This window comes from Nannospalax galili, unplaced genomic scaffold, assembly GCF_000622305.1.
Source record: "Nannospalax galili isolate Female #2095 unplaced genomic scaffold, S.galili_v1.0 scaffold769, whole genome shotgun sequence".
Classification (NCBI taxonomy): Eukaryota; Metazoa; Chordata; class Mammalia; order Rodentia; family Spalacidae; genus Nannospalax; species Nannospalax galili.
This window is the reverse complement of record NW_008360306.1, coordinates 190,372-210,335: the sequence shown is the minus strand read 5'-3', so window position 1 is coordinate 210,335 and position 19,964 is coordinate 190,372. Positions and strand designations below refer to the sequence as shown.

The window sequence follows — 19,964 nt, the reverse complement described above, 5'->3', positions numbered from 1 at the left end:
GAGGTGAGGGTGGTTAGTGGGGAACATGAGGACACACACAGAACAGTCTTCTGTACAAAGGGAGGCTCATCAGGGGAAACGAGGAGGCAGTCAAAAGGCAACTTAGACTCTAGGTGGAGTCTAGACTGCATCGCTGGTTAGGGGAAGAGCAAGTGAAAGACAGAAGGCAGCCTCTGAAAGTCAAACGACTGCGGGTTTCAAAGATCCTGGGTGCACCCAGGCTCGGGGGCGCACCTAAGATATATGGAAACCATGAAAGATTTGGGATGGGGCTGGAGTGCTTGGGGGTCCATAAATCTTATACTGTGTAGGCTAAGTGGCAGTAAGGCAAGATTTGGAGCCAAAGATTAAGAAATTGTTGTGCTTGCCTAGCTCAGAGAGAAGGACCAGACTAGGAGGGTTGCAGGAGCGGAGGATGAACAGGAGAGTCAGCATGTTTGTATTTATAGGACTGAGTGACTCACTGGAAGGCCACATCTAGGGACAAGCAGATGATGCCAAGGTTCCAAGCTGGGGTAACCAGAAGAATACTGGGGACCTGAACCAGCATGAAGAAACTGAAAAGGGAAAACAGATTCTGGGGGATGATGTCGAGGTCATTCTAAACTTGAGGCACTGTTTAGACATGCATTGGACAACAGTGGGAAATAACTGCAGGTGAGGACAGCCCCCCAAAGAGCCACGTACTGGTATAGTCACACTCAGACTGTGGTGTGGAAATGTAGAGTCAGCAACAGGACAGTGAAATCGACTGTGTCACATCCATTCTGTGGGACAAACACAGAGCTGGGGAAGGCAGAGACGGGTGAAGAGGAGCTACTTTGTACTCTAAGTTTGTCTTCACTGTTTAAGTTTTCACAATGAGAAGACACTCATGTGTTTCAGTGTAATTATATAAATGATTTCAACAACAACAACAACAAAGAATCGGAGGGAGAGAACAGCCTAAAAATATAAACCTGAGAGTCACTGACACATCGATAGGAGTTTGTAAAGCCTTGAAAACCAATGTGGTATATTAACATTGTGCTAGAAACAGCAAAGCAAACAGGGAAGAAAAAGAAAAACTTGCAACTGCAGCCACAGAGAGCCTAGATAAATATAAATTTTTCCAGATTAGTGAGGAGGTCAGAAGAAAGCAGAGAGGGAACCTTATCCAGATGCCTTTTGCCTTAGAGCTGCATAGACAGGCTTTGCTTTCCTCTTAGGAGAAGTTTTCCAAGCCTGTCAAGTTTCAAAAGAATCTTTAGAGAGGAAAAGTTTGGTCAAACATAAACAAGTAATGGTTTACAGTTTCTTTCCCTTGGCATAGACAGGCTCAAAACACACAGTCACTTGGGGTCAGTTCACCGGGCTGAAGGAAGGACCCTGCTCACCTCAGCTTCAACCAGCTTCTTTTTGATGCCTTCAGAAGAATCTTCTCGGTTCTGCAGCTTCTCCAGCTCCCTCTCGGCCCGTTCCTTTGCCTGGCGGATATTCTGCAGGAGCTCGGTGGCCTCTGTGCTGGCCTTTACCGCCTGACACGGAAGAAAGGACAGGACATAGATGTCTAGGTTTTATTCATGTGAAAAACATGGTAATATCCTAAATGGAGAAAGCAGGTAACACTGAGCATACATTATATCCATTTTCAAAACATAAGCATTCATTTATTGTGTATTTTGTACTAGGCACATTTTAAAAACATACCATGGAATTTGGAATACATCCTATAATTATAATTGATGCATTTCACTTTCTTGGGGTAGGTAACAATCATTTGTAATGAACCCAACAGAAAGGTGTAGATGGACTGATCTATCTAGGAATTACTATAGTTGCCTCTGACCATTGATTTCCTTCTTATTTGAATGATCTCATTTGCTAACTTTCCTAGAAGGAATTGTACTTTTTCAAGAGCAAACATCTTCAAGAGGAAAAAATGATGAAATGCTATTCAAGTTATGACCTTTCAAAGAGAGTAATAGCCACAGTGTTTGTGTAATTCACAAATCTATAATTATCAAAAAAGAAAAGTACAGCTAAGCCTCTTAATTTTGTCATGAGTTTTTACTTGGGTCCTAACTGCTCTGAAGTTCTTACAGTACTGTAGGTAATATCTGAGTTTATGAGATATCAACCTTATATGTACTAGCTTTAACTTAATTTTTTAACAAGTGCAGCCAGTTTTGGTAGTAGTGGCCCGTGATCGCAGCATTTGAAAGGCCAAAAGAGGCCAGAGAGTTGAAGGCCAGTCTAGGCAACATAGCAAGACTCTGTCTGGGGGGTGGGAGGGTGGAGGTAAAGAAAACTCCAATTCTAAGATCTGCACTGTGCCAAATGGGAGCCACACACATGAGGCCACTGGACACTGCAATGTTGATTTTTCAGTTTTATTTTTGAGCTATTCTTAATTATTTCAGTCAAATTAAAGGAGAATTGGTGTTTGATGGGTATAGAGTTTCACTGTTAAATGATGAAAAGTTTTCTAAGATTGATTGCCCAACTACTCGGCTGTACTTAGTACAACTAAGTTCTAAAGTGAAAATTCAATGCCATTTGGAGTTTTTAAATCACAGTAAATTAAAAAAGAATATCCTCACTGAACCAACCAGCAAGCACATGAACAGAAATCCTGATGTGGAAAGCATGTTCCTAACCAGATTCTCACTGCCCTGTCACTGAGCATTTCTAGTGTTTCCAATAGAGAAATCTTAAATGTTCTCACCACCAAAAAAGCAAGGGAAGTGATGGGGATGTTAATTAGCCCAATCACTTCACAGCTGAACACATCTCTCAAAACACTATGTTGTACACTATAAATATATACTTTTTATTTGTCAAGTCTACCTTAATAAAGCTGGAGCAGAGTAAGTCGATAAAATTTTTAAAAAAATATAATTGCAAGTAGGGCCGCAAGCACTGATGTTATCAAACCCACTCCCCTCCATAATCACATCCTGACTCTGACGGACCCTAGGGAAGGAACATTTCTGATCTAAGCAGTCTGGGTGGTGAACAACCCAGGCTTCTCCTACAAGTGTGCAATATGGGGATCCTGGCCTCCCAAGGCACGAGAAGCCGCCTCTGAGTTTCTGTCATTGTATAATTAGAACTTTTACTTCAGAGTCTCACACAGCTTGGTTTTCAAAAATAAACACTGCTGACATGTTGCAAAAGGAAAAAATAAATCAAGAACCCTGATATTTTCAGGTAACAGCACACTCCCCCTTGTTTTCCTCAGTGTTTCATGACTAACTCTGTTTCTTTCATCTTTAGCTCTCTGGGATAAGGCAAAGAAAGGCATGTGGAAATGGGGGTAAGCCCCCCAGAATCACTTGGGGCTTACCTTTTCCAGCTTCTCCTGGAGCTCCTGGATCTTGAGCTGCTGCTCAGCATTGATCTATAATTAAAATCCCGGGAAAGAAAGAAGGCGGCAAATCAGTACCTGCTTCTCGCTACCTGGAGTGCAGTCCTAGTTCCTCCAGGTTTCTGTGGAATCTCTGGGGTTCATTTTCTAGAACTTACTGATGGCAAGCAAAGAACACTGTCCTATCAGAGAAGTCTTTGGGTGGGTAGCCCAAGGCAAACTAGGGTGTGGACTATTTCTCTAGGACTAGCAACATATAAATGACCAAAGAGAGTAGTATCAAGGTTGTCCAGTGACTTAGCACAGTAAGAATTCACTCAAGTTTTACTAATGCCTGGGTTTATGTAGTGCTATGAGGAAGTATGCCAAAATTTTTTTTAAGAAAATGGGGCTAGAGAGATGGCTCAGCAGTTAAGAGCACTGGCTGCTTTCGCAGAGACCCAGGTTTGATTCCCGGCACCCACATAGCAGCTAACAACCATCTGTAACTCCAGTTCCAAGGGATCCAATGCCCTCTTCTGACTTCCACAGGCATTGCATAACAGAGGTATATATTCATACATGCAGGCAATACACTTGTACACATAAAAAATAAAAATAATGAAGGAAGAAAGGAAAGAATGAAGGAAGGAAAGAAGGTAGGTAGTTAGGTCAGTCTTTTAGCTAGGCATGATGGCATATGCCTATAATCCCAATGCTTAGGAAAAGTAGGCAGGAGGATCATCAGTCAAAGGTTGTCCTTAGCTCATATAGAATTTGAGGCCAGTGTGGGCAACTTGAGACCTTGTCTCAAAAAATAAAACCAACAAGAACAACAACAAAACGTACTTTTTATCTCTTGTAGAACCACAGCTAAAGGTAGGTAGACATGGTCACTCAGAAGTAGACCATTAAAATGGAGGGGGCCTGAAGCATAGTTCAGCAGTACAAGGCATGCCTGAGTTCAAATCCCCACACCAAAAAATAAAATATAATAAATTTAGAAGAGTTCACAAGTCATTGCAAAAGTACTCTTAATCAATGACAGTTGCTGAAAATGACACTTATCTGTCCCAAACCGTGAGTAAAACCCAGAAGACACACCTTCTCAAGCTTGGAACATTCTCCTACTTCAGGCTTTCCTTGGTCTTTAGCCTGCAAGTAAGAAGATACACTGTGTTAGGAAATCTCAATACTCTAAAATCCTGTAGAAAACGCTACCTCTTGTACTTCTTGGCCTCCCTGACCAAAATTACAAGGAATAATACTGTTACCCTCTATAAAGACCCAGAGTTTTCGAAGGTGTCTCATTACATCTCAAACCTACATGCATTAAGCTAGCACGACCTTGAATCCTGTCAAGACCATCCAGGGCTGTATCCCCAAAGCCACTCTGGGAGAGGGGCTGATTACCTTCATCAGTTTATGCTGACATTCAGTTGCCTTCCGCTTGAATTCTTCAGCAGCAAGCCGAGACTCTCTCAGCTCAGATTCATAAAGATCGCTCCGTCTTCTGGCTGAGACAAGGTCCTCTTCCAGCTGATTCATCATCAGCCTCATTTCTTCCACCTGAGCCTGGTACTCCTAAAGAGTAGGCAGAGGAATAAAGATGAACCCTGGATCTCCACACCAGAAGACAGGCAGTGGAGATGGATGAGGATCAACCACAGAGGAAGATGTACACTGGGAGAGCGTGGCAAAGGACAGACTGACAGACAGAGAGAGGTGGGTGGAAAGATCTAGAGTGAGGCCCAGTAGGCAAAATGGGGGGTTGTCAGGAGACAAGGAGAGACTATTAAATCCTTAAATTGCTTTAATGTAGAACATGTGTCTTGAGCAAATCTACTGGGAACACACATGCTGATACTCAGATCCTCTGAGCAAATAACCCATACGAAACGCACAAAACCTTCAGGCATAAGCACGCGTGCCAAGGAGGGCTGTTCTCTCGGCGAAGATAAACTGCTTATGTGTAGCTCTCCTCCAAGGGTAACCATGTCTATAGATTTGTCCTTTGGAAGTCACGTGTTCCTAACACAATTAGATATGGTACTAGTTTTAAAATTAACCTTTCAGACAGCACCAGAGGGTAATTGGAAATCTCTGAGGAAAGCATCTGGGAAGGTGAAACTCGTCATTGTAAGTTTCTCATCATTAATTTTTCTGTGCTCAAAACGAAGAACAAACTGAATGCCATTCCTACAGTGCAAGTCGCCCTGAGATCTGGAAGAGCCACAAAACACTGGGCCAGGACAAAATAACTTGCAAGAAAATTTCCTAGGAAGAATCATCTTGTTCCCTGGAGCAAAACCTTTAAAGTGATCCAAACAGCCCAATGTTTTCCAAAACCAATTTTAAAACCAAAGCAGAACATTTGAATCGAGGTGGCTTTGTTTTAATTTTTCTCTCATGATGGATTTACCAGAAGGGGCAAAAGTCTTGAAACCTTAATGGACTAAGTATAACAATATTCTTCAATAGCAAAATCAAAGTTAAGTATGAAGATTATAAACCCTTGTCTGATATGACCAGGGTAGGAAGGAGGGATCCAACAGGAACAAAGAATTAAGCCAAGATTGTCTTTGATATTCACAAACCACAGGAACATCCTTAAGATCTGCTCTCTCGGAAAATAACTGGTAAGCATGACTAGAGAGATGGTGTAGTGAGCTCTGGCTGCTCTTGCAAAGGAGCCAGGTTCAGTTCCCAGCACCCACATGACAGCTAACAACCACACGTAACTCCAGTTCCAGGCGATCCAACGCCCTTCTGACCTCTGCAAGCACTGCACAGCACAGGTGCTCTTACACACATGCAGGCAATATACACATACACATAAAAGATAAATAATAAAATATTTTTTAAAATAAATAATAAGCCAACATGGTGACGCATGCCTTTAATCCCAGCACTCAGAAGGCAGAGGGAGGCAGATCTCTGTGGGTTCAAGGCCAGCCTGGTCTACATAGTGACTTCCAGGACAGCTGGGGCTACAGAGAGACACTGTCTCAAAAAGACCAAAATAAATAAATGAATAAATAATAAATAAATAGTAATGTATCAACTAAGCCAAGATTTATTAAAAATGTCTCTCATAATATGAAAATATATTTACATAATAGTCTTCCTAAACAGCAAAACAATTTGACAATTTGATTTTTGCAAGTTTCATACAATATATTTTTATTATATTTACATCCCCTCCCCTATGTGCACATATCCCTTACCGGCAATGCATACGTTTATCATAAACTCAAACCAAAGTCCTAGCATGGATGTGGAAAAGAGGGTGAGAACCCCAACTCTACCTGAGGAACTATTGGCAACTTATGGCTGCTGGGAGGGGGAGAGTCAGTCTCATTTAAGGGTAAGACTCTTGGTAGGTTAACCAGGCTCCAGTGGTTGGACCTAAACTGAAGGGCATTTGGGGACACAAATTTGACTATAGGCCTTAATATATATAAAAAAGAATACATGAAATAGAACTTTATACATTTATATAAGTAAAAAGGGCTCTGTGTGTGTGTGTGTGTGTGTGTGTGTGTGTGTGTTCAGGTGTGTATGTCATGGCATTAATGTGGGGTCAAAGGACAAGTTCCAGTTTCTTTTACCATGTGGGTACTGGGATCAAACTCAGGTCATCTGACTTCTGAATCAAGCACTTTTATCCACTGAGCCATCCTGCCAGCCCAGCTTATGCTTCTTTAACTGAAGGGTATTTGGTGTGCATTTCATCACATTGTAGCAGGCATTCACCCAGTAGGCACTATTTGGGAGGTGGTATTACTACAAAGCTTACATGGGATTCACACAGCCATACTCTCCCTATATCATGGGGTGTTCAGAGTATGAGCCAGAGATGGAGCATGGCTGTCATTTCACTCCTTCCCACCCAGCAGCACACTGTTACTGAAGGCCAACCTTGGGGTGATAAGCACATAGGTTTCCTGGGTAGTGTACATAAAGCAAGCCATTCTAAATGGCATAACCTCAATCATCTGACCCTTGGAGCAGGACACAACACATATGAAAAATAGTGTATCCTTTACTTGGGTTTTGTTGTTTCGTTCCGAGATCCTCCTCATTCCAGGCTACCGTATACCTTCCATGATTCTTAGCTAGCACTGGGCCTTCCTTGACCCTTTTTTCTATTGGAGGAGGAGAAGGAGGAAAAGGAAGAGGAGGAAGAAGAGGAAGAGGAGGAAGAGGACAGCCTAGTGTAGAAACACATGCCTGTAATCCCAGCACTTGGGAGGTGGAGTCAGGAGGATCAGGAGTTCAAGGTCATCTCAGCTACATAGCAAGAGGCCAGCCTGGGCTATGTGAGACAGGTCAGAAACACCAAAAATACATATATATTTACATATATGTAAATAAACATACACACATACATATATACATTCATATATTTTATATCATACTTTAAAACTACATTTATATAACTACTAAAATGTTATTATCTATAAAACAATACTTGTAACCTCAAAGCTGAATTTTTTTTTTCCACTTAAGACTAAAGAAAAAAATTGAGCCACTTGTGGTGGTTCACTCTTATAATCTCAGCATTTGGGAGACTGAGGCAAGAGGATCCCATGTTTGAGGCCAGCCTGGACTACACAGAAGAGAAAATAAAAATATTTAAATATGCGATTTTTATTACATCAAATTCTCTTCTCATGTCTGCTATGTATACATGCATTTTTATTATCGTGCCACCCGAAAAGTATAGGGGTCCCCTTCCCCCAACCCTACTGTGCCCTAAAGGAAAAGTCACCCCTGCCAACAAGTACAACCCCTCAAACTGTGAAGACAGCAGGACCTAGAAGGTCTTAGGTACCTTTTGTCCTCAAATGCCTCTCCTTAAAAAAAAAAAAAAAGCTTACTCTGTGTGTGTGTGTGTGTGTGTGTGTGTGTGTGTGTGTGTGTGGTGCACATGCCATGGTATATCTGTGGTAGTCATAAGACAACTTGTAGGAATCAGTTCTCTCCTTGCACTCTGTAGGTCCTGGGGATTGAACGGTCATCAGCCTGGCAGAAAGTCTCTTTACCCTCTGAGCCATCTTGCCAGCACTTAAGGTCCTTCATCATTCTTCAACTTAGGTCAGCAAGGAGAGAATGTGACAGCTTTCCTGGAACTTGCTATGGAGAGCAGGCTGGCTTTGATCTCAGAGATTCACCTGCCTCTGCTTCCCAAGTGCTGGAATTAAAAGCGTGTGCCACCACACCCGGGTAATTTTTCCATCTTTCAAAAGCAAGGATAGAGCATCTGTCCCCTGGCCCCATTCCATACCCTGATATCTCCATTTCCTGAACTATCAGCACTAGGAGGGGAAAGATAAGCATCAGAGCTCCTGGGGCACCCTACTGCTACAGGCAGCAGAAAGAATTCTATCTCATCAGCCAACCTTCTGTTATGATAGAGGCTTCAAGGAAACCCTATAAATCCAACAGCTAAGCAAATCCCCACTTCAGGAGGGGTCCATTTTCAAGGGCAGCTAAAAAAGCTGCCATATCCCAGCATGGAATGACTTGTAGTGTTGAGTTGAATGGGCCAGAGTGGGAAAGCAGAGGCAACTCTGAAACACCACCTAAAGCAAGTTTTCTGAAGAGCTTCCGAACTTTGTGAGGAGGTAGCAGGCGTAGCCCTCTTCCCCCGGAAACCCTGAGACACAACCAGCTTCTGTGTTTCACTGTTCCTTTTCCTAAGGGCACTTGCTGTTATGGTGTAGAAATCAAACTATCCCAAGGGACTGGTAGGTGTTTTCATTTTAAACTAAATCCAAATATCCTATAAGGAATAGCTGGGTAAAAGTAGAGGATTTAAAAAAAAAAAAAGCAGTTGTACAAAAAAAAGAAAATTTTGAAGAGTGGAGGATTAATCCTAAATTTCAGAGAAATCAATACACTGAAAACCAAATACTATACGTTTGCTATAAGCCTTAAAAAAGTGCTCTTGGTTTGCAAACATTCTGCTCCCACAAAATGTACCACAAGGCATTTTAACATATCCTCCTTTGAAGAGAAATAAGATCTGGGACAGCAAAGTTTTCTCGCCCCCAATGGAACTTTTAGCAGTCATTAAGTCCAAAACTCCACATGCACGCCGACTGTGGTATGAATCACAAAAGACATTTCTTTGAACTCAACCACCAGCATACAGCTTTCAAAATGTCCTGGTTAATTCTGTTTCTATGGGACGTGGACACCAGCTGCTCCCTCTGGTGGCCAAATGCAGCTTTCATTTCCCCAGGATGCCCCCAAAAGTAAATTTCCAAACTCACTGAACCAACAGGAGAAAAGAGCTAAACCTCCTGAAACTTTCAGGATAAAAAACAACTATGTTGATGAAAGGGGCATGAGTCACCTGTCAAAGCATATGCATGCCTTTCAAAGCCTCTGAGGCAAGTGCTATGCAGGCCTGATAATCCATTTGCAAAGTTCCCTATGCACACTTGTTTATAACATTCTTATCCAGCAGGAGGGTGCTAACCCATCATTTTTGAATATTAAGGTGACAAGTATAGTATGCCAACAAAGTCCCAGAGACAATCATTGCTTCTTAAAGGGTAACTAATGGGTTGAGTTATCTGCAGGAGTTCCTTCCATTCACGTCACCCAGATGGCTGTTTGCACTACCCAGAGAAGAAAGTGCTCACTGCCATCAGTGTTCACATTAGTTTCTGAAGTGAATGAGAGCTGCCTGGCAGTGGATGATTCTGCTCTCCAATTACTCATCGCCATCTCTTCATTAAAGTTTCTATTTACAGTGTCTTCAAAAGACAGAAAAACCCAAGCTAAAAAGGAAACAATGCGTCGATATAAAAATGAGCCATCCGAAAACAAAACCCTTTCAGAAAGAGAGAGAAAAGAGTGGGCTTTTTAAAGGTCTCTGTTCTCTTTTCTGGAAACACAGGGAACTGCTTTGTGTACCAGAGTCACTGTGTTAACTCTGACTGCTCTGAATAGCTCAAACTTTTCTTCTAGAATATTTTTTATATGTATGTAAAACTATGAATGAGCATGGTCTCTCTCAGCAACTTAAAGAGCAAATGAAAAGCTTTAAAAAAATGATTTAGTCCCAGCGCTAGGGAGACCCTGTCTCAAAAAGACCAAAAAAAAAAAAAAAAAAAAAAAAAAAAAAAACCAGTGAGTAAGCAATTTTAGCTTGGTGGACCACAAGATCTCTATGGCAACTACTCACTTCTGTCTCTGTAGCATGAAGGCCACCGTAATCAATGAGCGCAGTTCTATTCCAATAAAACTTTACACAAATTGAAATTTGAATTTTATTAAATGTTCACACATCACGAAATATTTGTTTGATGTTTTTTTTCCTAATCATTTAAGAATGTAAAAGTCATTCTTAGCTTGGGAGCTACAGAAAATAGGAGAAGGACAGATCTGTTCCTCCAGCTGAAGCTCGCACCTCTTGGTCCTTATTTAAAATGGTAGGGACTATGAGTTGCAGACTTCAGAGGGAGCGGAACAGGTAAGCTCTGTGTGACTTATCTAAATCATGGGAAATCTAAAGTCTCCACATGATCACCTTTCTTGCTCCCTCTCTGCCCCTACCCATCTCTCTCACATGTCTGAAATATGGTGGTCTGAGCCAGCTGCGTGGCCACCCGGCTCCAAGCAAGTAGTCATACCTGCTCTTTGATTTCTTGGAGCTTCCGGCTCTGCTCTCTGATGTCATGGAGAAGCTGCAGTGCTTTGTCATCCTCCTGGGACACCTCCATCCGTGCTTGCTCCAAACTTCGCTTTAAGCTCTGCAGAAAGCAAAGATTTTAATAGGGATGCCCCGTGGATCCTGTTCTGGTTGAAAAGGTTCATTAAAAGAGCTGCAAGCTGCTTCGCGAACACCAGGATGGCATTGGGAGATGGACCAAAGTTGACAACTCCCAGCTGGTTGCCGATTCCAGTTTTCATCCTGTGAAAGCCCCTTGGTGCAAGAAATGTCAGCATAAGCTCACCACCTTCCGGGTCCAGCCTGAATTCCATCAGCTCATCTCCTGGTACCACCTACCTATTCTCATAGGTACTTACTTGTATGTTCAGGAGTAAAAACCAGTAAGATCCCTTAGCTGTTACAATCACCATGTCTATGGCTATCTACTATATTCAATAACATGAAAATTATTTCAGGATTCTCATGTATATGTGCCTGTTTCAAAGAACCAGCGGCTTCATTTACTACCCAGTCGACACTACCTGGATACTATCATCTGTATCTTTCCTCAGTGCTTCAGTGGCACTGAGATATACATATGAAATACACAGCTGAATAACTTCACCCACCACTGAAAGGCAGCCAAGTCTGGAATGGAAACATAGCAGTTATTCTTAATCAGCCACGTTCTATAGATTTCCGCTCCCTTGTGAAAAAAAACTTTAGAGATGTGTGATTCAACTTCTTAAGACTATTTAATTGGGCACATTAGAAAAACACCTGAATGAAAAATTTCACGAGACAATGGAAAAGACAGTCTACTCTTGTGAAGGAAAGGAAAAAAATGAAAGTTGCATGGGAAATAATGACAGAGGGTCTGGATCTCAAAGGCTGAGGTTCCTTGTCACTACAATGCTTCTACGGAATAAAAAATTGATTTCAGACAATTCAAATTATGTTTTCTGGTACAGATTTGAGTGTTAGGTTCCCAAGGCTGATCATGTCAGACGCAGTCTAGACCAGAGAGGTTGGGACAGGAGATGACAGGAGATGACAGGCTTCTCTGCAGATAGCTGCAGTGACAGATGATGCCCATCGCCAGGTTGTGTGATGCCAGCAATTCACCTGGCTTTCTGCTGGAAACCAGTCTCGCCTCATTCCTTGGGGACATCATGCCTAGCTCATACTTCTCTGCCAATCATGGATCTTACTTTTCTTCTCTCTCTCTCTCTCTCTCTCTCTCTCTATCTATCTATCTATCTATCCATCTAGGCAGCTAGCTAGCTCTCCCCTCTCTGCCATTGGCTGTGATGTGCCTCATGGAGCTGTCATGAAACAGGATGAGACACACACAACAGGAAGTGCTGCCTCCAAGGGAAGAGGGCTTTGGGGAAGGCTCACACTGCATTCTGTGATGTAGGTGGCAAGGTCCTGCTCCAGGAGGGATCTCTGAGTCTCAGAGGCCTTCAGCTCCACCTCCTTCTGACTAAGCACAGCCTCCACCTCTGACACTCTCCGATGTAACCGGGTCATTTCCTGCTCCATCTGAAATAAACATATTGACTTGTTAAAAAGGCCCTGGAGGGTTCCTTAGGAGCAATAACATCTCAAGCAGCCCCTGAGACCACCTGGTGGTCCACGTTACTGCTAATTCAGCATGAGTTGAAATGGAAATACCATTGCTTCTTCGCCCAGGAGCACAGTTCTTCGAAAGGACAGTCACCAAATGCTAGGTCACTCCTCTCATCCAAGTCCCGCTTCACACTTGATCACTTCTCTAACCCAGTTAGCAAAGAAGCCATCATCGTTTTCACCTGTTAGCCTTTTTTTTTTTTTTTGGTATTGGTTTGTTTTTTACAGGTGTCACTTTAATTTTATCCCAAATCCATCTTGATCCCCCCCCATCTCCTTGCAAAGATCTAGAGGATAGATCCAGGACAGGGCCAAGAGATAATTATTCGTCTGCACTCTTGGGAGTCCCAGGCAAGCAGTGACTTTTATTAAGTTTCCAGAGAGGTGCCTCTGGGCAGGAACAGTGAGCGTTAACAGACGTTGAGCATAATCAACACAGTGGCCGCAGTAACATAAGCAGGTGCTTTTTAAAGACTAGGAAGAGAGACTTCGCCTCACTCCGAGCAGATAGGATGAATCTCAGCCACAGGTGAGGACCCAGGCCAGCTGTGGAAGGAGCAAACATCGGGCTGGGTCATGCTGAGAAACTGGCTGTTTTAAATCCAGGGCCTCCTCTGGTTAAGATTTAAAGGATTTACAGCAACGTCTAGGCCCGAATTCATCTCCCTCTGAGCTGCCGGAGGCGAGACTTCTGCGAGGGAGGCAGCGCCTCGCTCTCTATGGATCAGGAGGCTCAGCGCCAGCAGTGGCCCCCGGCGGATCCCTTGGCATATATTGACGGGAGGATCCTGGATCAAGGACGGAGGCCAACTGCAGAGATAAATACCTTGTGACACTTGTCCTGAGAGTCTTGCAGCTCTTTGCTTTTGATGAGAAGTTTCTTTTCCATGGAGCTAGTCTTGGCAGGGGAGTCCAGACCTGACACAACAGACCTGAATTAAGAAAAAAACAAAGTCGAGTGGTCTGCAGGTGAGCCCAGGAACAGTGTTTGGAAACAGCAGCAGAAATGGCAAACCTGAGTGCATTCTACAGCCACTAGCAAAGCAGGCTCAAGCAGCTTCCGATGACATCAAAGCCACGGGGCAAGAAGTGGAAGTAGATAGGCTTGGTTCAAATTCAGGGGAACCTGAGGCCAAAACCTGGCCTCCCTGAGCACAGTTGTAAGGTGGACTGATGAGAGAATAATCTGGGAAAGTGCCTGGCATGGCACCATTCCCCATTCACTGACAAGTTCAACAAGTACCAAGTGCTCACCCTGTTCCAGTGACCATTCTAGGCACTGGCACACAACAGTGAACAGGACACACAAGGTCCCAACTCCCCCTAGAGCTGATGTTCCGCAAAGGGCAGACAGAATGCATCAGGAAGATTCATAAACACAGAGGTTACAGGTGCGAAAGATTTCCTTGAAAGAAGGAAACAGAATGTGATATGATGATACTATGGAGGACGGGGCTGGGGAACTGTTTTAGTTAAGCCAGTATGAGCAGGGAGGGCTGCTTCAAGAAGGTAGTGTTTGCCCTGAGACATAAAGGGTAAGAAGGGGCTAGTCATACAAGGATCTATAAAGGGACAGGGCACAGCGGACACAAAGGCCCCACATCAGGACAGAGATAACAGAGTGTTTTTAGACACTATACTGATCAAAGTAATGTTTATTCCTTCCCCAAGATAGCCAGCTTCATTCTGTTTGATTTAATGTAAACAGCTCGTGCTTATGAAGGTGAGCCAAATAATGTTCTCACTCCCTTTCCCAAAGATGCCTGTCCTCATCCCCAGAAGCTATGAAGATGTTACCACACATGGCAAAAGGAACTTTGCAGTTGTGATTGACTTATAGATCTTGAGATATGGAGATTATCCTGGATTACTGGAACAGGTCCAATATAATCACAAAGATTGTCATAAGATGGAAGTAGAGGGAAAGAGGAGAAAGCTGACCATGGAGGCAGGGCTCAGATTAGAGATTTCAAGATGCTCCACCACTGGCTTAGAAGCTGGAGAAGCAGGCTGGAAAGATGGCTCAGTGGGTGAAGTGCTTGCTGCGCCAGCACAAAGACCCGAGTTAGAATCTCTAGAACCCACATATGCAGAGCAGTTTGTGTGCATCTGCAATCCCAGGGGTCCCACACGACAGGAGGCAGAGACAAGAGGATCCTGGAGGCTCACAAGCCATCCAGCCTGGCGCATCCAGCAGCAGAACAAAGACCGGAGTTGTCCTCTGACCTCCACCCCAGCGCCATGACACATACATGCTTGCACTCACTCACACACATATACATACACACACAGAGAAAGATGGAGAGTCATAAGCCATCAAGTCACAAGCAGGCAGACTTCTGAGAGCTGGAAAAACAAGGATACTGATTCTCCTCAAAGCCTACAGAGAGCTGTCTCATCTAGGCTGACTTCAGCCCAGCAAAATTCATCTGGGGCTTCTGACTCCCAGAACTTAAAGATATAATTTGTATTAAGCCTCTAGGTTTGTGTTGACTTGTTATAGCAGCAACTAAAACTCATACGCTCATGGAGTTCTAGCCATACACCTGCTGTCTTGATGTCAGCAGATAGGTTTTTTGTTGTTTTTTGTTTGGGTTTTTTTTTTTTTTTTTTTTTTTTGGTCTTTTTGAGACAGGGTCTCCCTGTAGCCCCAGCTGGCCTAGAACTTGCTTTGTAGACCAGGCTGGCCTTGAACTCACAAGAGATCCTCCTGCTTCTGCCTCCCAAGTGCTGGGATTAAAGGTATGCGCCACCACACCCAGCCTAGCAGACAGGTTTTAAACTCTTTATTCCACACAATTGTTGAGGCAAATACCATTTATTGTCTTCATGTTATAGCTGAGGAAACTGAGGCCCTGAGGGGTTAAGGAAGCTGCTGGTTGGTAAAGTTTCCATTAGTCTCAACAGGAAGCTGGGAGAGACTGGCTTGATGCGCCTGAAGAAATGCTCAGGAAAACATCACAAAAATAACCAAACAAGCTATGCAGGGAGTAGACAGAAGAATGTTCTCCCACAGGAAGGCCATACCTACCCACACGCATGTAAGTAACTCACATGTTGCTTACCCTACTCCTAGATGCAGTTAATATGGGTAGAGATGCATTCAGGGCCCATCTAGCAATGGTTGGTATAAACACTGATATGGAAAAAAGGCAATGCCAAGGCAACAGAAAGCAAAAGTTCTTGTGCATAGAGGGACATGCAGAGCCCACTGCTGTCCCACAGCCTCATCTTTGTTGCCTTGGTAACAGAACTGCAGGAGCTGGTTACCAATGCATACTCAGGGTCTTCCCAGCAGGTGAAAGTTCTGTTTTCTGCTGCCCCAGATGACTTCCCTGCCTAAAAGAGGTCAGCTCCCTGCAGCAATGTGAAACATCTCTCTACCCACAGCTGCCAACCCAGTGATAAGAGCTGGCATGATAGTGTTGGCTCGCTGAACCCCAGTGACAGCTCTGTGCTCATCCCCTAGGACAGGAAGCAAGTCAATAGCCAGAATCATGCTGCTCCATTCAAAATTTAACCTGGCACTCAAGAGCTGTGTGAACTCTCTGAACCTCAGTTTCCTCATCTGTAAAATGGAGATAATTTGCAACACACTTCAGAGTCCTTGTAACAATTAAATGGAATAGCACTTGTAAAACCCTAAGTCCTGACACGTTGCAAGGGTTTGACAAATGTCAACCATTACTATAACTGTTGCCATTTTTATTACTATCCCTGCAGCTGTGCAAATAGCACACATCTCACAAGGTTGAAGCAGTTGCTTGAAATGGTAACACTCAGGAGGCTCAATGTTCTGTGTGCTATTATCCACATTAGGACAAATGTTGATTATTCATAGAAATGGGCAACAGGGATTCAAATCCAGAAATAAATCTTTTTTAAAAACTCTCACATAGGATTAGAACTTTTAACACTTTTCACAAGGTTATTTTCTAGCAAAAACACACATGCACACACGCATCCACGCATGCGCCTCCTTCTTGCTTTCATAGATGACATGGATTATTTGGGATGGGCTTGAGTTGCCTTTATTTCTGACTGCACTTTGGTGAGGAGGCTAGAGAACAAGACCCAGGCCACCCAAAGAGGCAGGAATGATCCCTGGTCCTTCAGTGATCAAGGGTCACCTAAATGTCACTAAGGAACACATGACATACATCAAGGATGACAACACAGGCTATAGTCCTTTGCTCCTGAGCACAAACCAGTACCCTTTTAGAACAACAATGGCCTGGGTTTGTGGTGGTGGGGTGGGACACAGTTCAAAAGCCTTAAAGACACATGGAGGGTAGGCTCCAGCAGCGTTAATGTCCATAGTGTGCTAGTCCAGGTACAAAATAGATTGCTTATTCACCCCCCAAAAAGGAAAAGTGTTTCTAGGTCACTCATTAATAAGGAGATGAGCACTCACAGAAGACAGCCCTCCTCATCACCCAAGGTCCAGCTCCCTCATTCTGCTAGTTTGATGTCTGACAAATGCTCTCTTTTTAGGAGTTCTGAGAATGGCAATTAAGAGCTCTTCAGAATAAATATGCTAAAGAAATCATTCTTTTTAGAATAAATAAAAATCGCATCCAAAAAAAAGCTCCATTAAGAATGCTGTGATCAAACTCAGCACGTGGCAATGTTGCATAAACAATAATGGGATTTGGATGGGGATGGAGGACAAAGGTCACTGTAGTGCTTGGCAACTTCCTGGTCCTCAGCCTGGTTGCATATTAGCATCACCTGCTGCAGATGGAGAGCTTGTAACAAAAATTATATGCAGGGCCCACCCAGGCAATCAAATCTGAGCGGAGAGGCTGAAGCTGGCAGCACCATGTTCAATAAACTCCAGAATGACTCTGATGGACCATCACCATTGAGAATCATGGTACTAATTAGAAGAAAGCACTTGTGGTTTAACTCAAAGCTCTAGTGTAACCAGCCTCAGCACTTGGTCCCATGTGGCACTTTGACCTGACCATGTGATACCAGTACTTTGTGGTTAGTCCTTGAGTGGGAGCTCAATTTTAACACTGCTACTTTCAAGACAGGGTCCAGGCATCAGACCATGATCAAGTGACTATTCTGTACCTTTGTGTTTTTCATTTTTTGTTTTTTAAGACAGGGTTTCACTATGTAGCACCAGCTAGCCTGAAACTTGCTATGTAGACCATCCCAGGTTAGCCTCAACCTCACAGTGATATACCTGCCTCTGAAGGTTGGGATTAAACTATTCATTTATTTATTTATTTAATTTAGTGTGTGTGTGTGTGTTGGTGGATACATGTGTACCACAGTGTATCTGTGAAGGTTGGGGAGTTGGTTCTTTCCTTCCACACTGTGGGTCCCAGGGATCAAATTCAGATCATCAGGCTTGGTTTGGTAGCAAGTGTCTTTACCAGCTGAGTCATCTATCCAGCCCCTTTTTATATTTTTAAGACAGGATCTCACTATGTAGCCTAGGTTGGCCTCAAACTCAAGATTCTCCTACCTCAGCCTCCCAAATGCTAGGGTTATAGTCACATGCCACTGCATTCAACTTTGTAAGTCAATTTAAATATACCATCCCCATGGATTTCTACAAAAGAAATACAGTGATGGGTATAGCTCAGAATACTTATTTTTCATGCAACAATTAAGGCAATTAATTCCTAATACCAATGAAAAAAGCTCTAAATAGGTATTTCCTTTTTAACTTGGGTATATGTGCGTGAGCTGGTATGAGCTTATGTGTACCACGTGTACCATGTGCATATAGGAGCCCATGGAAGGCATCAGATCCCCTGGAACTGGAGTTATGGACAGTTGTAAGCTTCCATATGGATGGTGGGAATTAAACCCAGGTCCTCTGCAAGAGCAGTAAGTGCTCCTAAGTGCTGAGCCATCTCTCCAGCCCCTAAATATGTATTTCTTAAAGGAGCTGATTCACACAGCCCAACACAAATTCTGAAACATTATCATAATTCATTTTTTTCTAGGATTGTCATTAGCCATCTTTCTGACTTCCAAAGTGGTATCAAATCATGGCTGATATTTCCTAGAAGTGGCCATAATGTAACTCCTCACTTCAGAGGGCCCATCCAAGCTGCCCCAAGCAAAAGCTACCAAACCATCAGCACACATGGTTCTCTGCTCTTCAAGCATCATCTTGATGGTCTAAAATCTTTACCAAGCATGGCATTACCAAAAGGTTTATACTACTGTTTCTTTAAGGAAAGTTTGAAAACAAAATGAAAACCACTTCTGTACAGAGTTCTTAGTCAGAATTCTAAGGCCATAGTGCGGGCCCTGTGATACAGGAAAGAAATGACACAATCATGGAGTTCCATTGACCTTGGAATGGGACAGGACCTGACTGCTTAAGAGTCTTCAAGAATTCTTTGTTCTTAAAATTCTTGGGGCTGGAGAGATGGGTGAGTAGTTAAGAACACCAGTTGTTCTTGAAGAAGACCTGGGTTCAAATCCCAGCACCCACATGGCAGCTAACAACTGTCCGTAACTCCAGTCCTGGAGGATCCAACAGCCTCTTCTGTCCTCCGAGGGCATTATACTTACCTACATGCAGGCAATACACACATACACATAAAATTAAAAACTAATAATAAATAAAATTTTAAAAAGAAATTTTAAAAAATTCTTAACCTTCAATAAATTTTTCCCCATGAGCAGTGCCTGTAATCCAGTAGTTCACTTCCAGGAGACACCTGTCTGTGTCTAGAGACATTCTTTAATGATGTGGGACGGGGGATGCTATTAGCATCCAGTAGATAGACACCAGAGAGCTGCTCAACAGCCTACACCACACGGGAGGCCCCCACAAGAGCTATCCATGTTCAAATGTCACTGTGCCAAGCTGAGAAACCCTAATTCAGAGGCTGTAAGGCAAAGGAACCTCAATTCCTCAAGGAAGAAACCATCTAGGAGAGCGAATGAATACCACTCCCCTCACCATGAGTAGTACCACTTATGAAGCATACACTGTGTGCCAAGCACCATGCTTCTACCTCTCAGGTTATCTCACTGGATCCTTACAATCCTGAGTCAGCACCAGGAGAAAAGAATAGCTGATCTCACAATCTAACACACTCCTACCCATTTGTGTGTGGGTGCAAGGTTATGAGTTATAAGTTCAAATCTCAACTATTTCTTGGCTAGATAGCCTTGGACAAACCCATAACTGGCTGCATTTGATGCTAAGCCTGAGCTCAAGATAAGCCTAGGGACCCAAAAACATCCATAAGCCATGTTGGTCCACCAACACCCAGAAACAGTTCAACCCACACACAAAAGCGACTCTCCCTCCACCTCTCATTGGCTGGGGGGAGGGGGGCACAATTAAATGGGAAA

General features: G+C 43.3%; 1 protein-coding gene across 10 annotated transcripts in view; it reads right to left on the bottom strand.

Moving 5' to 3' along the window:
- Cit (citron rho-interacting serine/threonine kinase) overlaps positions 1 to 19,964 on the bottom strand; it is a 190,177-nt gene that overhangs the window by 79,851 nt on the left and 90,362 nt on the right. For all 10 annotated transcript variants that reach the window (XM_029559280.1, XM_029559281.1, XM_029559284.1 and 7 more), the window contains 7 exons: positions 13,456 to 13,561; positions 12,399 to 12,542; positions 10,978 to 11,097; positions 4,742 to 4,912; positions 4,433 to 4,483; positions 3,329 to 3,382; positions 1,377 to 1,517 (listed from right to left, as the gene is read on the bottom strand). In XM_029559280.1, coding sequence (XP_029415140.1) covers positions 1,377 to 1,517; positions 3,329 to 3,382; positions 4,433 to 4,483; positions 4,742 to 4,912; positions 10,978 to 11,097; positions 12,399 to 12,542; positions 13,456 to 13,561 — 787 coding nt within the window. The remainder of the gene's footprint in view (positions 1 to 1,376; positions 1,518 to 3,328; positions 3,383 to 4,432; positions 4,484 to 4,741; positions 4,913 to 10,977; positions 11,098 to 12,398; positions 12,543 to 13,455; positions 13,562 to 19,964) is intronic.